Source organism: Leuciscus leuciscus (assembly GCF_965113295.1).
Source record: "Leuciscus leuciscus genome assembly, chromosome: 23".
Classification (NCBI taxonomy): Eukaryota; Metazoa; Chordata; class Actinopteri; order Cypriniformes; family Leuciscidae; genus Leuciscus; species Leuciscus leuciscus.
The window spans coordinates 29403658-29425940 of record NC_138747.1 but is presented as its reverse complement, the minus strand read 5'-3'; the positions used below and the strand labels follow the sequence as shown (position 1 = coordinate 29425940).

Here is a 22283-nt window from a genome sequence, read left to right as displayed (position 1 = left end):
AATATATGTTATAAAAGCAACACTATGAATTTAAATTGATTTCACTCAGTAAGCCTTTAGGTTTTAATGAACTGTAAACATGTCTGAAATGTTCATAAATGAATTATTGAATAAAAACTCCATAAAATACAGTAAGGATTAAGTTTAAAAATAGTAATAATTCTGGGGGGCATCTTACCCCAAATGACTAATTTTATCTTTATACTTCAAAATAAAAAGCTAAACTATAATTATTACTCCACAAATCTAAAAACATGAATGCATCCACAAATCCCTCAACAAATTTACAATAAAAAAGAATCACTATTTTCCAGAGACACAAAAGTTGTCACATGCTGAACAGAAATACAAAATCATGTTTCACTTGGTCTCCTCAAAGTTGTGGATTTTCTCCTTAGTTGTAAAGGTTGAGAGATTCATCTATCTCTGTTTTCCATGTTCATAGAGTTAGTTTCTGGAGTAAATATATAGGCTATAATCGGTGTGTTTACACAGCTTTTTTTTAAATGGCGAGTGCTGGTGTTTCGCGTGCGTTTGGCTAATCCGCGTATACGAACATCACGGATAGTTCTTATAGTGCTGGTTTAGACCCGACTCTGAAGCAGGAGATAAATTAGTTCCCCTAAATGGAGTTCCTAGAATTAAATTCGTCCCGGCGGTGAGCTTTTTTTTTTAAACGTTTTCCTCACCAAAAATTTGGTATTTCTGCCATTAGTTCTAGGAACTATGAAAAGGTTCCTCATATATGTGTGTGTGTGTGTGTCAGACAGAGGAAGAGTTCTTTGATGTGGCTGGAGAGTCCCAGGAGAAGGACATGGAGGAGGAGGAGGAGGAGGAGGAAGAAGAAGAAGAAGAGGATCAATCTGAGCAAGATGAAGAAGACAATGAGGATCAAACTGCCCACTCAGCCAAAGGAGGACAAAAGAGCATGAGTAGAAACATTTCTTCAGAGAAAATCCACAGTCTGAGAAACATGGTTCAGACTTTACAGCAACAAGGTACTTGATCAGGCATGATTATGAGGAGCTTTCTGAATAAAGGCTGAGATGGTTTACTTACATTTGGTCTGTTAACAGGTCTGTCAGGGCCTGTCCTGTGGCTCCAGAACTGCCTCAACAGAACGGCTGATGACCGTGAGGAGGATGGTGAGGACGTAAAACATTGATTAAAGCTTGGTTACTCCTGCTTATGATTGAGGCTAGAGAATGAGATTTTTTTTTTTGTCATTAGCTGATCACACGCCTGCTTAGCACCCTCTAGAACCGGCATGCCTCTCGTGCGGCGCCCTAGACAGACACACATGTTGACTGTGCCACAGGTCAGCTCTGTGTCCATCGTAGCGTGTCGCATCACACTACCCCACTCGCATTGACCCGTTTAATATAAAGGTCTCAACGCAGTGAATTTTTGCTTGCACTTCTGTAACAGAAGCTGGTTTTCTTTCCCCATCTAACATATCAGTCACGGTCCCACACCGGCTAAACACCCTCTCCGTCTGTTACAGGAGCATTTCATTTGAGCTGGAAAGAAAATGACGGATTTGAGCGGACCACACTTAATGTTTAGATGGTGCCTGGGAGGCAAAAACTCTTGGATATGCTCCTAATAATAGCTCACATTTAGCTAGGTTAATGTTAGAGCAAGCAGATATGTAAAGTTTGGATTTCCTGTCCGATATACTGTAATTACAACAAAGACCCGCCATTAACGTTCCATGCTAAATGGACTTCCTGTAGTTTTATTTATTTGTTTTTCTCAGACTAACCGACTAACAGCCGGTTAATGGTCAACTTAGCCTCTTCTAGTCGACTAACGTTTAATGTTTGCGCTCTGGATAACATCAAATGTTTCTATTTACAATGTGTTTTGCAGCGGTGAGCAGTGTAGCCAATCACAGATGTGTTTGTTGATCTCTTTTCATTGTGCAGTGTAGACAGCTTCACTGATTATAATGGAGGTTTGTGAGATCGAAATGAATGAGTGACCACTTTTTAGAGACTGTAAAGGCAACGGTCCTTGTGGGCTTTCTAGGCGTTATATAATCCATTCATTATTTGAATAAAAGTCGACACATAACAGTAATTAAACGCATAAAGAAATATAAACAACATTTAAAATCTTGATTTTGTCTTTAAGGCCTTCCAAACTCAGTGTTTTCAAAACACTGATTTATATAAGACTATTCATAAATAAATAATAACCTAATTTACAGAGAGTTATGAAATTTACTTTGCGATAGACATGAAATATTGATTTGAGTTGAAATTTTATTTGCTCATTAAAATGCAAAGTGAAGAAACCAGACAGCATCATTTACATGTGTCCCACTTATTACATGACTTTTCACCATATAAATAATGACATGGACATAAAATATTGATTTGAGAAGAAACTGTTTAAAAAAAACTAAAAAATAACCTGTTTATTAGCTTACGATCCATTACACTGCAAAACAATCATTCTAGCAACAACAAACACTTCGACAGTATTACTGTAGGCCTACTATACGTGTTTCAGAGAGCTGTACATCTCTTTCTCCAGGTGTTTCTCATCCTGTGGCACTGGTTCCTCTGACAGAGGAGAACGAGGATGCCATGGAGAACGGGGCTTTCCAGAAACTCCTGCGCACAGTTGGCATCCGCGCACCCTCAGACGGACAGGTTGGGCTTCTTTGTCTCTCATTCTCGGCCTCTCACTTATATAGTCTGTTTCTCAATGCTTACATATTAGTATAACAGCGACTATTTGAAAACACTATACCTGTAGTGCTGTAAAGCTGCTGTCTTCTCATCCGATCTGCATCCATCAGGAGACTTTCTGGAGGATTTCTCCCAGTCTGAGTGTTGATCAGCTGAGGAAACTAGCAGCGTCTCTGGACCCGGTTGAGACAGAAGCTGAAGGGCATTCTGAAGGAAACCAGGACACCAGTCGGGCTGTTGAGATGGAGGATGATGATGATGAGGATAACCAAGAGCAGAGAGCTCAAGCACTGAGAGCTTTGCTATTGTCTCGCCAGAGGGGAAACACCTCTGCTGAATCAAAGGGTGAGCGTGATTCATGTTCACTTCTTTCATGCCCTGAATAAACCTGCACAGTTTTTTGCTTATATCTTCCTAAACTTTTGAAACTTGTATAGTTTCACGTGTCATTAATGTTAATCAAAGAACAAAGGAAAAAGAAAATCACTCACTAATATTGACTGAATAACTTTAATAATGATGAATCTACATTTTATGTATAAAAACAAAACTATGTAGTATTTTTGCACTTGATTTCAGTTTTTTCAGTTGTATTTGTGCTATTGCTAATTTGCTTATTCATTGTATTGTACTACTGACGGTATAATACTTTAATAATGTTTGAAATTTATATTAGTAGTTCTTTAGACTGCTGATTTTTGTTCATGGTATTCAGCTGCAACTGAATGTTTTGTAAAAAGACAGAATAAAAGTCCTTTTTTTTTTTTTTTTACCCTATTGGAATTAAAACTGGGAATCAATAATAATTGAAATTGCTAAAATTCAAACGATACACAACCTATTGGTCAAGACATTAAAAGCAATTTTATTACTTTGTAGTACTTTCTAATTCTGCGTATGACCTTTTAAACTACTTTGCCCGAAAACATCTATATTCAATCAAACGTTCTGCCATCGGTGTGCTTGGCCCCATCATTGCTACTTGCGAATATAATATTGAAAATGTATTGTCTGTGCGATTAACTAAAATGACTATCATGAAGTATTTACTTGGTAATTGCCAATGAATCAATTAAACTGATTTTCCCTGTCTTTATCAGACTCTCCATCATGTGAGGGCGTTTCTGATTCGGTGGAACCAAGGTTAGTGCCAGTATTGATGGAAACACTTCAGTGACTGAAGTTTGGGAAGGTTTACGACAAACATTTGATGAGTTTCTTAAACTAAATGTGATTTTATTGATTTGTGTTCCAGTGATCATATAGAGAAGAGAATCTCAAAGAAGAGAAGCAGAGTGTTGGATGATGATGATGATGATGATGATGACGATGACCAGAGAGGTAATGAACAACAGCTTATCTAGAATTTCTGCAAAGAATGAGTCTTTGATATAGCCTGGTTAAAACCAGACCATTCTCAGTAGTAACTGAGTTATGGTCTGGCAAAGCTTCATTAATAACTCATTTCCAAAGGGGCGTCACCAACGGACGTCGCTCAAATGCCTCTGGGCGCAATTGGATAGACCTAAAACCAATCAGAGCGATCGTCATTGTGTAAAGCCCACCCCAACGTTTCTGATTGGTGCCGCGATTTTGACGGATTAGAAATGGGCTTGAATGAGCTCTTTGCCAGACTACATGCAGAGCAAATCTAAATTTGCCGGAAGTTGTCTGGGTTTTCCCATGCTATCTTTGATATATATTTTTTCATAATTAGATGCATGTTATACATATGCAAAAAAAAAAAAAAAAAAGGTTGAGTGGTGTGGAAAATAAAGTTGTAGCCTGATTTGCAAAGTTACCACAGATTTGGTTTTTGCTTTGTCATAATGGGGTATGATCTAGATTTTTGTGAATAAAGGGGAATGAATACAGGGTTACTGAACGTCTTTAAAAAGTCTTTCACATAGTGCCTGCAGTGGTAAATGCAGTGACTGTTATGATTTTAATACTTTTTAAACAAAATGTAAGATACGTCTTTTAAGCTGTTTGTGAAATTTTGAATAGTACTTAAAATAAATCTAACGCAGTTTCATGCAGCAGTTTATCTGTAAGAGGATGATTGATGTATTTCATAGTCAGTGAATGAAGATGAACAATATTAACTGTTAAGTCCGTGAGCGTGTTTACATGCACACCGTTACACTAATAACTCCCAAAAATCAGCTTATTGAAATAATCTGTTGTCCTGGTTTACATGCAAACCAATAGCCCGGTGAAGCAAGTAAACCACCTTTACTAGACTTAAAGGGGTGGTTGAATATGATTTCACTTTTCTAACTTTAGTTAGTGTGTAGTTGAGCATAAACAACATCTGCAAAGTTACGACGCTCAAAGTTCAAAGCAAAGGGAGATATTTGCTTATAAAGAAATTGTTTTTTAAGGACTACAACAAACGGCTGGTAGAGACTACACCACATTCCTCCCGGGTTAGTGACATCACCAACCCTCAAATTTGCATAAACCCCGCCCCCGGAACACGATTTATAGATTATCAAGACAGAATATGCTAATCAATGACTAGAAGATAACTACACATGCGCTACATAAATTCACCAACTAACCATTCAGAAATGTCCTGTTGCTTCTACATGTTGTCACTTCTTCTCGAGTCTCTCCATCTTTCTGACTCCGGTTTGAACATAAAAGGCTAAAAGTTTGCGACATGTTCAGTGCATGTCTGTGTGAGGTAAAAGGACACGAGCTCTTGAAGCTCCGCCCTCTGTGCCGGGAGCAGCAGCTCATTTGCATTTAAAGGAACAGACACAAAACGCTGCGTTTTTGCTCGCCCTCAAAAAGTGACAACTTTAACATGCTATATAAAAATATCTGTGGGGTATTTTGAGCTAAAACTTCACAATCTAACCATTGGTGTATCTTACTCTGAGTTAGTGTTGCACGGTGTACCGATACTTCAAAAGTATCGCGATACTCGGAAATTAAAAACGTCACGATACCTAAATTTATCAGTATCGATACTTAAAAAAAAAAAAAAAAACGCCTCCCATATGGACGTCTGTGTTTTTTTCCTGACGCACGCAGCAAAGAACCTGCCGCTGTCAGTGTCATGTGACAAAACACTACAGCGAGATGTCTGCATGTGCGAGCACAAGTGGTCCACGACTCGTAGAAATAGATGACGCGAGGAGTGACATATGGAAGTACGTTGCCTACCTTTCTCTGTTGCACGGTGAACCGATACTTCAAAAGTAAATCGGAAATGAAAAACGTCACGATTCCTTAATTTATTAGTATCGATACTTCTAAGAAAGACCGCCTTCCAGATTTGTAATGCCGGCGACACACTGACTGCGTGTCGTGTCCGTTTTTATTTCGGCTCCCATGTTAACTGCCTGCGTGACACACGCGTCTGGGCGCAGCTCGAGACGCGCGGAAAACGTGTGCATGCTAGAAATAGAACCGACGCCTATTTTTCACGCGACACGCAAGCGTGTTGGAAGCATTTCCAGGCAAAATAGAATAGGAAAAGATGTTTCTATGTCATTTTGACACGAATACATATTAATAAATGACATTTTGATGTTTGAAAGTTTTGACATAAATACAATATAAATGTATTCTGTAGCCTATTTTGCCGTCAACACTGCCGACGTTGTCTTTGCTGCTATTGCTATATATTTATGTTTAACATGAAGTATAGGCCTTCCACAACTCTCTCCCCACATGTCAAATATATCACCAATGAGGCTTATCATATGTTACCAATATTAAACATTGTTTAATATAATCGCTGTTCATATTTTTATTCAAAGTTCAGAATCAAGATAAAGCTCTTATGTTTCTTATGATAAATGAGATAATGCTGCTAAATTTATAATTTTTTTTACCTTGAATGTCATTGCTCTAATTTATTTTTTATATTTTTATATTTCATATTTTGTTCAAATGTTTAATATATCTGCTGTTCATATGTTCATTTATTAGTGTGTTATATGATTAGAATGTTGTCCCGGTTTTAAAATAAAGCACAGCAATGATATTTGAGAGTGTTTCTCCCTTTTCAGGAAAAGTATCGAAAAAGTATCGATATCGCAATACTTGACTTGGTATCGGTATCGAAACAATAATTTTGGTATCGTGACAACACTACTCTGAGTATTCCATTTGTTACGCCTGTTGTGATGTTAAATAAAGCATTAAAACCCATGCGTAATATTCCAAAATGTCAGCGCTCAGACTCATGCAGTTACAGAATTTTGGATTGTACCCCTTCCACTTGGGCTGCATGAGAAGAGAACACATTTTTATAATTTCTTGGGTCAAGAAAGACTCTGAGTTTGCAGTATATGTCCTCCTCCTCTACATACTGTGTGGATGTGCTTAAATCCACAGTGAGGACGCTTTCCTGTCACATATCACACATGCGCACTTCAAAAAGCCCATAGAACCCAGGTTAATGTGTTTACATGCTGGGTGAAAAATCTAGCTATATTGATCAGTTTATGCTTAATGTCTGCTATACAGACTTGTGTGATTTCGGCAATCCTAAAGACCTTATTAGGCCGTGAGACAGAGGGTTGATCGGGACCATTTTGAGGGATTAAACCGCATGGTGATTTTTGTGTAGGTATATGACCCTGTATTTGAAAAATGTGTGATAGCATTAGATTCAAGGTAGTTTTTTGGTTACGGAGGACGATTTTCAAACATATGTCAAGAAAAAGGATAAATGAAATTTGACTTGGTGGCATTTTATGATAATGTCGATCTAATGCCAGAGATTTGCCACATTGTTGCTTTATTAATGAGGTATTGAGGAAACAGAGTTTCACTAAGCCTGAAACAGCATAAAACATTTGATTATCACACCTCCAGAAACGTACTTGCACAAAATTCTCAAGTAGAATTCCGTGAAAAAGTCCAAATCAGAAAAAGCATGGGATCAAAACACAAAACAAAACAGCCATATCACCATAAACTGTTGTTCAATAGAACGATTTTTTTTAAACGATTTTCAACTCAAAGTTTCTCAGCGCCCCAGAAAAATACAACCATTCACCTAATCGATCTGGTAGAGCTCTTTTTTTTTTTTTAAGAATACACAGCAAATTATAATGATGGACAGGTGATTACCTACTCAATTTCTGAAAAGCCACTGAATTTTGGTTCTGTTATTGATGGTCTTCAAGATCCTACACTCTACAAAAGAAGAGAACAACCGTTTGGATTATAGAAGCATTTTTTTCTCTTGTAGTCACTGAACACCTTACCTTGAGATAGGATGATATAAGTATTGATTTCTCATGAAAGCTACCATGGATCGGATGCAATCACACATTTTCCAACACTAGAGATGTGTACCTTTATGAAAATCAAAAAGAAATGTAATCCCTCAAAATGGTACCGGTAGCCCAAATTTGGGGTCCCGTCTCATGGCCTATATGTAGCCCCGCCCCTTTTTCAGCGCTGCACTCGTTGTCTTTTATCTTCCGGTCTGTATTTTGACAGCGATCTTGAGTATTTATGAATGAACGGCTCGTTTTAAAATCTTCCCGGTCTACTGACATTTGTTAAGACATCTGCTTTAAACATTACAATCCTCACGATAACTTTCGTTAACTTTACATTAAGTAAATCCACTTCAAAAGCTAATTACTCCTGGACAGTAATGCGATAGAAATATACCGAGCGACCGCAAAAACAGAAGTTCAAAGACAATATTCTAAAGATGGCGGCACCCTTGTTTCTCTGGCGCATAACGTCTATAAGATCATTACAAATCACATGTATGTAGACTATGATAAGACACCTATTGAATCATAGGCTACGACATCAGTTAAAATAGAAGAATAAAACATCAGCAAATCAGCATGCACTAGTGGTAAACAAAGAGCAAAATTATGATAATTGTGGTTTTAAATGTGCGCTGGGTAAAAAGGAAGTAAAAGAGGAGACTCTGGCTAGGGAAAGGAGGCTATCTTGGCATGCAAATATTGCAAATAGAGCTTGAGGAAAGTAGTTTTGAGTTGATCAATATGACATTTCATGTTGCATTTTTATTGGCTAATCAGATTGCAATAAGAATCCTTTTTTTTGTCTTGAATTTGAGCAAAATCAGTTGATGGATATTATTTATCCCCACAGGAAAAGCACAGTGAATTCCTCGCATGCATGTTGGTGACACTATCTTTTGTCTCTCTCTCTCTCTCAGATATTTCAGATGTGGATCCGTTATCCAGGAGTAAGTTTGACAGAAGCCTGGATTCAGACCGGGAGAGTCAGGCAGCCCCAGCGAAACGCAGATACAAGAGAGTGTTGAGTGATGAAGAGGACGAAGATGACTAGACAAATGAACAGCGCAGGACTATCATAATTTGCTTCTTTCTCTCTCTCTCTCTTTCATTTTAAATGTTAACTATTACCAAATCCTCAATCTACCCTTTTTCCTGAAATTGTGTTGTTACCTAGAAAAAAAAATGTTGACCATATTTGTGGTGTTTTACTGTTTTGAGATCTTTTCCTCTGATTGTCATTTCCAAAGGTGTGTTTTACATTTCACATGCTTTTTGCTTTAGTGATTTTTGAACTTGACTTGACTGGCTTTGGTTTAATTTCTAACATTTTCCTCTTTTAAATTTTAGTGTATGCAAAACAAACAAAAACTGGTGTCATTTGAATGTCATTGATGTAACTTGATGTCATTGAAAATGTACGCCTTTAAACGCAGCGTCGCACGTTTCTATAGGCTTTTGGCACAGTGTTTATAATTGTGACGTCCTTATACAAGGAACATTTTGCTATTATAAGGTAACAATCTTTGTATGTTAATAAAAGTTTCCTGAACTTGATCTTCCTGATGTTGTACACTGCAAACCTGCATGATCGTGCCATCTACACACTAAATGTATACTTTTATCTTATGAGTTAGTCTCAATACAAAACAAATTCAGAAGTACATTTTTAATGTTAGCATAAAGACAATGAAACCATCAGGGGCTAAAGCTACCGTTAAGTTGGCACTTTGGCGTAAGGAGCTCAAATTATGTTGTAACCAACGTCAGTAACTGTATAGCCTTCTGGTGCTCTTCGGTCATTTTTGTCCGAAAAATTATTTTTATTTTTTTACTTCATCGGAATGTTACGAAACTTGGTAAAGGTTTTAGCACTTGCTATGTGAACACAAAAAAAATCATGGACATGATTCGAAAAGGTTAAATGGACCTGAAAAAAAGTCACACTTGTGCTCCATGTGGTCAAAAATTAGCACAACGAAAATGAATAGGAGACGAATTTCATCTAGTGGAAACTTTTGGTACTGCGGCCAAACAAAATCTTACTGAAAGCTCATTATTTTGAGATATCAAACTCAAATTTGGAACGCAACTTGTTTTGATTTATGGCTTTTTATTTTTCTTGCAGTTTTAGAGTAAAACCTGTTTTTGAAAATATATTTCATATAAAAATTTAAAATAGCAAGAACTGAGAAAAGAAATTCAAGACTATTTCAGATAACAAGGATGATCAAATAGAATCAATAATTTTATGGGATACTGTAAAAGCTGTTATGCGAGGCAAATTGATATCAAGAACAGCACATATGCATAAAATGAAAAGACTAACTCAGGCCAAATTAGAAGAACAATTGAGAGAACAAGAAATAAAACAGCATTCAGATAAAAGTGTACCGCTGGCTGAAAGTATAAAAGACTTAAGAAATCAACTGTCAGATCTAGCAAAAGAAGAGATTGAAAAGAAAATGAGATTTACAAAACAAACCTTTTATGAATCAGGCCCGAAGGCGACAAAAATTTTGGCAAGACGTCTAAGATCACAACAAATGAGAAATTCAATTAATAAAATTAGAGATCATTCGACTGGAGAGTTAAATTATGACCCAGGAAAAATTAAAGATACCTTTCAGTCCTATTATAAAATTTTGTATGACCAATCGGATCAAGTAGACGAAAACGAAATTGAAGATTTTTGACAAATTTAGATTTTGATTAGATCTCCCCTCCATAGGAACTATCCAGAACGAGATGTTATGTAGACCCATTACTAAAGTAGAACTTGATAAGGCAATTTGTAGATTGAAAAGCAATAAAAGCCCAGGGAGTGATGGATTTCCCAATGAATGGTATAAGGTCACTGATTCTTGAGAGTCGGGACAAAACATGTCCCACATAGAAAAGTCTAATTTATAGCAAAAATTAAGAAATTCATCATGATTGACATACTTACAAAGTTAAATCTAAAGGAATTGTATATACCTATCTGATTTTTAGAATAAACTTTTTTATCTTTTTGGGGAAAGTTTGTTTAAATGTATGGTCTGTGGTTAGAAGGTCCATGTTATTGCACTTGTCCTCAGCAAGAGGTCACAATATTAACCATCCCAAAAAACTTTAAAAAAGCTCTACAATTGTGAAAACATATATATCAAATAAAAAATAAGGGGTAGAAATATAAAAAACAATGCATGAAGTGAACATCAAACAATATTTTCCATAAAAATCTGCCTATTAAAGTTGTGTCCTCAGTTTCTGTCAACTCCATCAGATTTTTTCATAAAGCTCTTTAAATCAGGAAATAGCATGGTCAGCTATATCCCTGAGGACCCCTTTTCATCTCCCTGCCTGTGGTGAATGCAGCACTACCACACATGCTCTGGTGCGTTTTACTTTTTTTTTTCATTTTAGACAAACAATGTCAATATTCCTATGGTCACAGCTGCACCATGTCAATACCATCTTTCTGTTAAGATACTTTTTTTAAACCATAGTGGATTGAATTTAAGCATTTTAGTGAGGTTATTGGGACAGCTAGCAACTGAGGAAAAACTACCTAGCTGCAGTGTACAATACATGTTTTGGCGGGAAAATACATGCCCTTACGTCAACTCCGTCAGACGTCAACTCCGTCAGGTTCTATGTCTGACGGAGTTGACCTGTAAGCAGACGGAGTTGACAAATCCACCAATAACCTCTTAATGTGCGAATGTAATATTATTTGTGAATATAGTGAAGGGTTAAACTGTTATTTCAGGGTTTTAAACTACTCTTTATTGTCAGAACATATCATGAAAAACAGGTGAACATTTCACAAATCTGAGGTAAAACATTCAAACATTTTTCGTCAACACCGTCAGATCTTCGTCAACAGCGTTGGATGTATGAATGTTTTTGTTAATTTTCTTGGGGAAAAAAATATTCTTCCTTCAGTTTATGTTGTTTTTGTAATAAAGGACCATCTGATCTACGTCCTCTTATGTTTTATTTATTTAAGGAATTTGTTTTTACAATATTGAAATTAAAATCAAAGTTTGAAAATGCAAATATTTAGAAATCTGAGTTTTCAGAAGAGTGTGAAGAGTATTTTTTTTACATATCAGAGTAACTAAACACTATTACAATATACTTCAGAACTTTAGATTCTTGTTTGATTTGAAGAATTAAAATTGTATACTTTTTAGTGTGTCTGACGGAGTTGACACAAATCCAGTTCTGAAGGGAAACATGTTTATTTGTTAAAAATGTGTTTTTATTTAGAACCTGTTCCTTTACATGGTTAAATAGCTAAGACCTTTCTCTGCATAAACATATAACTCTAATTGATATAGTGTGTATTTTTTTTTATTTTATTTTTAAACGTGTTTTGTCCCGACTCTCAAGAATCAGTGAGGTATTTCAAGACGACTTGACTCCTTTACTGTTGGGCTCATTTAATTATACTCTAAAATATGCAAAATGCCCCCCTTCATGGAGGTGTAAGGCCCGCTATATTTGGTCCAATCTCCGGTTCGCCAATACACGGGGAAGGTATCACGTGTTCTGTCCTCACTCATGCAAAGTATTGGTTGGTTAAATTTGTAATACATTAATCATATGTATTTACTCATTAATTCATCTGACTCCATAAATGAAAGGTTTTAATAATATCTGTGCCTCACTAAAAGTGAGCGAATGTTTGACTATTCCTTTTAACCATTAAATGAACAATGTCAAAATCAGTTGGAATAATCACATTGTAGCAATTTAATATTTCAGATATCAGAGATCAATTCCACAATCAATTCAAATATCTAGAACATGGTTATACATTAGTTACACCAAAGAATCTTACCCAGCTTGTACCTGAGATAGAGAGAGAGAGAGAGAGAGGGAGAGAGAGAAAGAGAGACCACCTACTCCATTCGTACCCAGCCAAGAAGAAGAGACAGAGAGAGCCAGAACACCTTCCTTTATCCTCTGACCAGGTGACAAGGGGGATGGGGTGAGACCCCCTCAAATGGCTTCTGTCCCACAGAAGGGGGTTTGCCTTATCTGGCCTTATCTCTAAACCAGTTTTCAATGAACTTCTATAAACCTTATTTCCTTTTATTTGATCTATCTGGATATGAGATATCTGTACCACTCACTTTGAGACATTTCAAATGACACCAAAAGCATAACAGTCAATGATAAACATTTGCATTAAACCATGTTCTTGTGTGAGTTCTTTGTTGTTAGTTCATGTGCTTCTGTGAGTTCAAATGTTAATTAGCCAGCCGGGCCCTTTTGTCCCATAAATCAGGCCTCAACCAGTATTTTCAGTCTTACAGAGGGAGGCTATTATCTCAGTCATATTAAAAAAGGGGAAAAATTGTGAATATTGTGAATCATATCACCCAATTACCATCCTAAATGTTGATTATAAAATATTTACCTCCATTATAGCCAAAAGATTAGAGTCTTTCCTCCCTGATTTAATAGACGAAGATCAGACGGGATTTATTAAGGGGCACCAAGCCCAAGACAACATACGACGTTCCTTACACATAATTAATGAAGTTAAAAAACTAAATATTCCAACAGTCTTAGTAAGCCTTGATGCCGAAAAGGCCTTTGATAGAGTCAGCTGGAACTATCTTTTTGCAGTTTTGAAAAGACTGGGATTCAATGATTCTAATATTAAGTGTATACAAGCCTTGTATCATAAGCCGTTGGCAAGAATCAAATTAAACGGTGACCTGACTGACAACTTTGAGCTCTTCAGAGGAAGCAGACAGGGTTGCTGTTTAAGCCCCTCCCTCTTTGCCCTGTTTATTGAGCCTCTGGCCCAATATATGCGACAAACATCAGAGCTCAAAGGAGTAATGGTGTCCAATGAAGAACAAAGGATAAGTCTCTTTGCAGATGACGTTATAGTATATCTTCAAAATCCTGATCAAACATTCCCCAAACTTTTAAACATCTTAAAAGACTTTGGAGAAAAATCAGGCTACAAATTAAATATTGCCAAGACTCAAGTCCTCTGTATTAATTACAGTCCAGCTGATCAAATTAGGGGAAAACACAAACTTAAATGGGACTCAGAACAAATTAAATATTTAGGGATTTATTTGACGCGAGAACTCAGTACATTATACGAGGCCAATTATAGTAAAATAAATGAGGTAATACAGAGAGATCTGACAAAATGGACAAACCTAGTTTTAGATTTTAATTCCAGGATTGAGGTGATAAAGATGAATCTGTTACCCCGATTGTTGTACTTATTTATATCTCTACCAGTTGTAATACCCGACTCTCAGTTTGCTAAATGGGATAAGCAAGTGAGTAGATTTATCTGGAAAGGGGCAAAACCAAGGATTAGATTTAAAACGCTTCAGTTGGAGAAATTGAAAGGGGGGTTCTCCCTTCCAAATTTTCAAGGAATATTTCTCAGCTGCCCAATTGAGGTATATTATCTATTGGTGCTCACCTAAGTATTATTCCAAATGGAAACAAATTGAAATTAACTATATCCCAACGTCCCTACCTCAATCAAGACTGGGTGATAAAACTAGTATACGGTTAAAAGAGGGGAGTCCCATAGTCGAAACAACCATTAAGCTTTGGTGGGACACTGTGAAAAAATTCAAATTCGAAGGTGATTGTAAATCCTTGATATGGCCTTCTTTCTCTCCTGATTTTAGAAGTGGTCAATTGGACAGTACATTTAGAAAGTGGATTGATAAGGGAATCACTGCAGTGTGTATGCTAACCAAAGGTTCGGTGTTTAAATCATTTGAGGAAGTAAAGAGGGAATTTGGCCTAAACAACTCTGACTTGTTTAGGTACCTCCAGTTACAGCACTTTTATGATTTAGAGATAAGGTCTCACCTCTCACAGGAGGGCTGTGAACTGGTAGAATTGGTGTCGGGAGCATACCAAAAATTACCCTCAAAAATTGTATCTAGACTGTATAAATGTCTGCAAAACTGTAACGGTACTGATTCACTATATAAAACAAAAGTGGGAATCTGAACTACAAATCAAGGTGTCAGAGAATGATTGGCATTCTATTTGTCTATTTCAACACACTTCCACCAGCTCAAGACAATGGAGAGAATTTGGTTGGAAAAACATTATTAGATTTTTCATTACACCTCGTATCAAAAGTAAGCAACTCAAGACCCCCCAGCATTGCTGGAGTCTTTGTGGCAGTATGAATGCCAGTCATTCTCATGTATTTTGGACCTGTCCCAAAGTCAGACCCTTCTGGGAAATCATAGCGACTGTAATAAGGGTTGTCTTGGGCTATGCATTTCCCACTGACTTTCAATCTATGTACCTTGGTTTACTTTCCAATTCAGTTATAAGAGCTGAGGATATGTATCTCTACAAAGTTATGTTGATGGCCAGCAAAAAAAACTATTACAAGGAACTGGCTGAAGAGTCTCACTTTAACATTGTCTCAATGGAAAGAGATAATGGAAGAAATCTATACAATGGAAAAAATCACTCATTTTATAAGGCTGAAATCAGCTAATTTTGAACAGAGATGGAAGAAATGGATAATCTATAAGACCCAAGTGTGAAAGGGATTCTTTGTAACATAACACCCTGCTGTTCTGTTTTGTTTGTTTTGTTATGTTTGTTATAATTTGAAAATTGAATAAATAAAGAGTAAAACATTTTTTTTTTAATAACAATAAACGTAAAATTCTGTAACTTTTAAGTTAACTTTTTTGAACGTTTTTTTCACTTCATAAATAATTTACCAAGTGTCGTCTTTGAAAAGAGATCAAACTTAAGTCTGTGCTCTAAAGTATTCAAGATTTATGACCGTTTAAGTTGGAAATAAAATGTTCAGGTCTATGCTAATAACGTCACCACGTTTTATGGTACCATAAAATTCCCTAAAAATACAAAATATTAAATTTAAAAAAACATTATCAAACTAAAATATAGTACATTCATCTAATTGAAATAAAAATAACTGATAATTTTTGACCGCCATGCGAAGAACACCAGAGGAATAGCAGTGTTTCTCAGTAGTATTAAGAAACACCTTTATTGATTTATGATTCTGGGTTATGAACCCATGTCACTCATGATTGACAGGGAATCCATGTCTCAAGAAATCAGTGTTTCTGATTTACAGGGCTAAACTGACTAACATGTATATGCCAGGTAAGTATAGCGACGTGTTGTCATGTTGTGACATGTCCTCCTGGGCTGATGTCTGGGGGTATTTTAAAAGACAAAAACAGATCAAACAGATGTTAAATTCTGCTTTTAATATGGGTTTACGACTGGTTTAATGAGCTCACAACTTGCCATTGAAGTATTATGGGTATGTTCCTTCCTGCTCTGGCTTTTCACACCTACGTCACTATACCTACATCTTGCATTTGATGTTTTAAATAAGGTTAGGGTCTACACTGTTGAACACAGAACACAATGGCTGCTCCGAGAACTCCTCAAACCCCTAGAAAGGTTATGTGTATTTCACCAACAAGAGGACCTGTTGAAATGAGAGAGTCTCTAACTTTTGCTCCAAGGGAAAAGCAAAATGTTAGCTTGACAAAAGTTTCTTCATGAAGACACGGCTTTTGTGAAACGTGATTTCTCAATGTCTGGTAATCGTGTGGTAAGATATGCGTTTGACAAGGTGTTGCGTACTGAGAAACTCTACACTGGAGATGTTGGAGATGATTTTACATCGCAGGCCCCATGTCTGATTTTCCAAGACAAAGACTGGTTTCTATTTTTCAACTACGTTTGGAGAGATTTGAACGACAGTGGCGATGATCCGTTGTACATCGCCGAGTGGGATGGTTTAACTCCTGACCTATGGTCGGGGACCATAGTAAAAAGTTACCAGACGATTGCGTTTATATATTTTGCAGTGCGTGGCCTATTCGTGAATCTGAGCATCACGTGCTACGACATGAAATTTTTGTTTCAGTGGAAAGATGTTAATATGCTTGACATCGTTTTTTCATGCATAGACAAGATGTTTAGATGGTGTGACATATTTGATCGTTACAGTTCTGTAAAGATGCAATTGTTTCACCCTGAGCAGGGAGTTACCAACCCCGAAGACCTCTTTAGCCCACCCACATATTACAGCCATGCTTGCAGATCAGTACAATCCCTACATTCATTCACCGTGTCTAAATAATCTACAACTGTCTGCTACAGCAACACCCCTGAGGCTGCCCCGATGAATAGAGTCAAATTAATGGAGACTTTATCTGAAGCAAAGTCAGATAATGATGCGTTTATGCTTTGATGCGGGTGAACCAGTGTGTGTAACTATCAGAAATGTTTTAGACCTGATGACTGAATGTGGCGTCTGTATTAGAATAGCTGATATATTGTGCTTGTGTACATATATGTGACTGATTTATGTGTAGACATATTGACAAGAAACAATCAGACTGATGTTTGTGAAATTATTGAAACACTGGTTGATTACATTCTTGAGGAAAATGTGTTTGTGAAGTTTCTACATCACATCGATGCTGTATGATACCTTTTGTTTCCTTTTACTGTTTAAGATGTAAAACCCCGAATCACTTAAACCATCTGAGTTATTATTTTGTGGAGCATGAAGTGGCAATATGTCAGAAGACATGAAAAAGACTTATTACACACCTTCTAACCCTGGTTCTTTGGGGGGGGGTGTCTCAAAGTCCCTCCGAGACTTTGTGGTAGAGTTTTAATGCGTTAGAGCTTCGCGTGGTTTCAATCTTTCAGGGTGCTTGTAAGTGGCCATGAAATCCATCACCGCTGCGTCGTTTTGTTTAGCATGGCCCCAAACACATTCCCAAACCACCTCGACCTGAAGACCGTACGCGCGCTCCAAAATTTCAATCTTGTCGTCACATTGTCTTTTCAGAACAGTATAAGGTACTTTTGATAACGGGTTTAGATCATTGTAGTCCAGTCATTTTAAGCCAAAATGGGGGTCAATCTTGAACAAATTGCAAATGAAGCAAACTCAACTGATTTTGTATCCTCAATATGTCCTGAGTAAGGGAAAAAAAAGGCCCCGAAGAATCCCATTAGGGGAAAGTTTCGAAAAAGACCCAAATATAGCCTATTCATACACGCCTATTCATTATTTTTCTTACGTGAATAGGGTAAAAATTGTAACCTTTAGACATCACCATGACAATTACTGAGTTGATTACTTACATCAAGACAAACAAAAAATGTATTACAAATTTTTTGAAATTGTTTGTTAACTTGGACAAACGGTGCATGATCTAATTATGTATGTGCTAATTTGCATAAATACCACAACAGATCTAAACATTGGGTATAGCCAGGTGAACATGTCTTGTTGAATCTTGTTGACACATAACAGTAAAATACTTAATGTTAAGGTCTGAATGGAACCCAGGCTACCCATGAGCATTAATACATAGAGGCAGGAAGAAGTAGCCTACTTTAAACCAGCCTTTATTCATTTTTAAGAGATGGGGTTTGGGGCTGGGTCCGTGGGACTGTTTCTGAGGGACGAGTCTGAGGGAAGAACAACAATGGTAAGGAGAATGCAGAAGACAAAAGGTAGGTAAAATAAAAAGTGAATCCCCAGAAACAGTCCCACAGACCCAGCCCCAAATTTTCCCCTAATGGGATTCTTCTGGGCTTTTTTTTTCCTTACTCAGGACATATTGAGGATACAAAATCAGTTGAGATTGCTTCTGTTACAATTTGTTCAACCTATTTTCATAAAATGACTGGACTATTGGGGTTACAATAACGCTCGCACCCATGAAAAAAACACCCGAGAAATTCGAATGCTTTTTTTATGTCACCGTCGTCATAGAAACATCCACATAGTATTTCCCAAATGACACCTCACCTTAGTTTAGAGCATGTTGAACATCTATGGACCGCGATTTTCAGACATATTCAAGCCATTCAATTGAAGTTTGAATATGTCTTGTTCTGGTTGATGTATGCATTGTTGCGTGTCAGAGCTAATGTGTCTTTTGGGATGTAGTGTGTTTTATACGTAGCCGTACATGTTGCTGCCAAAGTGGTGTAATTACACGGATCAAGGCCTGTACACAGAATGAATTCATCGCGGTACTTCATACATGCTTCTCTCAGCAGAACAACATCGTTTTTACCATAAATCGCCATTTCTTTTTTAAAATCAAACACTGTCAGAAATGGTACTGTATCAGTCATCAAACACCGCCCTGTCTTGGTTCGACATTGTCGTGTAACAGTTACCCATAACATTTCTTGTCAAGGTACGGGCCTATGTAGGCGTTGTTTTCAATGCAGTTAAAGTGGTGTGGAAAATATCCCTTCTCCACATTAGTCAGATTAAACGCAACAGGTGTCTTGGCCAGACGCATGGGTATGAATGAGTATGGATCAATAAACCATTGCTTGAATGCATCGTCATACATTAAGATTAGACGGCAGCCTTGCATCGTAATTTTAGGGGAAACCCCCATCTTAGTAACATATTCCAAAAGTATGAAATTGTCAAATCCAGATGCATTATGTGCAATCCATTGTAACGAGTTAGCTCAAAGGGGAAATATTAATAATAACTCAACTTGTTATGATAAATTATTAATATTTGGGTCAGTTATTTGGATTAACTTGATGTAGCTAAATTAATATTACAATCAATTAATCAGTTCGTCCAACAAACTCTTTTGGTTATTCATTTATTCTAAGAAAAGCGTATCTTTCATGGACACCGAAAAATAATTATTTACTAGCATTTACAGCTCTTAGAGCATGTGATAAGTCTGCTTACAGACTGGGGGTTGAACAGCTGGCTATCTGGTGCAGCTATAACAACCTTGAGCTGAACACGCTCAAAACAGTGGAGATGATTGTGGATTTCAGGAGAAAATCCCCAGCACTCCCCCCTCTCACCATCATGAACAGCACTGTGGAAGCAGTGGAGTCATTCAGGTTCCTGGGCTCTACCATCTCTCAGGACCTGAAGTGGGCAAATCACATTGACTCCATTGTGAAAAAGGCCCAGCAGAGACTGTACTTCCTTCGCCAGCTGAAGAAGTTCAATCTGCCACAGGAGCTGCTGATCCAGTTCTACTCAGCCGTCATTGAGTCTGTTTTAAGCACTTCCATCACTGTCTGGTTTGGTTCAGCTACCAAATCGGACATCAGGAGACTACAACGGACAGTCCGGACTGCAGAGAGGATTATTGGTGCCCCCTTGCCAACCCTCCAGGACCTGTACTCTTCCAGAGTGAGGAAGAGAGCAGGTAAAATCATCACAGACTCCACTCACCCTGGAACACCCCCTGTTTGAACTGTTACCGTCAGGACGGCGACACAGATCACTGGCCACAAGAACATCCAGGCACAGGAACAGTTTCTTTCCACAGGCCATTTCCCTTCTGAACACTTAACATGCCCCCCAATGCATATGCCTGTAAGTGCAATACTCCCACTGTCTAGTGCAATATTCTCTAACTCAGGTGATATTTATATTTATATTATTCATACTACTCAAAATACTGTAAATATGTTCATAATCTGTAACATGCACTAGACTCCCACTGTCTAGTGTAATATTCTCTAACTCAGGTGATATTTATATTTATATTTATATTATTCATACTACTCAAAATACTGTAAATATGTTCATAATCTGTAAATGTTTATTCGGACTAAACCCAACTGTGACCCCTTTTTTACTTTTATACTATTTTTTTTTATATATTTTATTCTTAGAATTTGTATTACTATGTTTCTTGTTGTATTTGTATTTGTATTTGTATATGTGCACTGGAAGCTTCAGTACCAAGAAAAATTCCTTGTGGGTGCAAGCACACTTGGCAATAAAGCTCTTTCTGATTCTGATTCTGATAAGATCAAGATCGTAAAATAGACTTTGTTGCAAGCAGAGAATCAGAACCAAAGACATATTGTGCACAAGTTTTATTAACTAAATCACAAACATAACTAAAGTAAACAAACATACATACATACATACAGTACATGCATAGGTAAAATGGTGAGTGATATGAAACTGGAAGCAGGAAATGGAACTATGGAAAATATCCATTTAACTATGAAAAGAACCATCAGCTTATCATTTTCAGAGCACCTCATTAAATTGATACTTGCATGGTCTGTGCAGTGGACACAATTCCTGAAGTGGTTAAAAATTGAAGTTGTTGGTGGTTTCGTGAGTCAAATGTTGAAGTTGCAATCGTTTTCTTCTCCGCTGGATGAAGAAGATATGATGAACTTGAATGGTTAGTTTGACTCTGTTCTCATGGCTGGAGTGCAGATTGTGGCCTGAGAGTGGTGGCAGTTGCGATGGACTTCTGCATTGAATGAAGACATTGAACTCCTGAGGTTGTCCTTGATTCTGTTGTGGTTGAGAGAGTCCTCTCTCTCCTGTGAGTCGAGGCCTGCTGAGGCCACGCTGGACAGTACGGCACCCTGAATGTATCGAGAAGGCCAAGAGTTGATCGTTGCCCATTCAGTGATGGTAAGGTTGCAGTTTTCTTCTGAGTTGGATTGAAGAAAACACAGTCTGACTCCTTTGGGAGAGTGAAAGCATAGCAGGCAGGCATAGCAGCAATGTGGTTACATTGACCGTTAGTTCTATCATAAAATACACAGTATCAAAAAAAATTATAGAATTAAAAACACTACACAAGACAGTAAATCATTCACACAATTTTCTGGGATGCATGTTCATTTATAGATCCGATTAATCAATAAATAAATGCAGGAAAGTCTGTTCTAATGTCTGTAGGTCTTTTCCCTGACCACATGACCACATTTTTCACAGCAATAAAGACATCTTATCTGATCGTCGCCCCGGCAACTGAAACCTTTCCTGCTCTCGTCTCTGTTTGGGGGGGATGTTTCATTCCTAAGAGTGGGCTTTGAAACTTATTTGTTAACTGTAACAAATAGTTAATAATGTCTGATTGTCTCAGGCATTACACCATGTGTAATTACGGTAACGAGGCTGTCTGAATTTAACGAGACGATCCACACAATCAGCCACAAATTCTTTGCCATCAAATGTGATAGCGCATACGAAATTGGCAACATGTCTACCATTTTCATAATCAAAATCTCAAAATCGTAGAAAATGTAACGATCGTTTGGCGTCTCCGCCTTAACTGATGCACACCACCGGTAACCATACTCTCACCAGTGCACACAACGATCTGCAGCGCATTGATGGGTTTGGGTTTAGTACCACTGACATGGTAACGTCTATTACATTTTCCGCAATATTTGGTGACATCGCACTCTGCGTATTGCATACCTTGTGCTGGTTTTTTATGCATCTCAAAACAATACCGCAAAACAGACTCACAGTACCGCAGATAGTCGCCGCAAT

General features: G+C 37.4%; 1 protein-coding gene across 1 annotated transcript in view; it reads left to right on the top strand.

Moving 5' to 3' along the window:
- The window catches only part of timeless (timeless circadian clock), a 38687-nt gene extending 29179 nt beyond the window's left edge, over nucleotides 1–9508 (top strand). Inside the window, exons 24-30 of the mRNA XM_082156388.1 lie at nucleotides 767–998; nucleotides 1077–1145; nucleotides 2542–2660; nucleotides 2810–3044; nucleotides 3800–3842; nucleotides 3955–4040; nucleotides 8872–9508. Of these exons, the coding sequence (XP_082012514.1) occupies nucleotides 767–998; nucleotides 1077–1145; nucleotides 2542–2660; nucleotides 2810–3044; nucleotides 3800–3842; nucleotides 3955–4040; nucleotides 8872–9005 (918 nt within the window). The 3' untranslated portion in view covers nucleotides 9006–9508. The remainder of the gene's footprint in view (nucleotides 1–766; nucleotides 999–1076; nucleotides 1146–2541; nucleotides 2661–2809; nucleotides 3045–3799; nucleotides 3843–3954; nucleotides 4041–8871) is intronic.
- Nucleotides 9509–22283: the final 12775 nt, after the last annotated feature.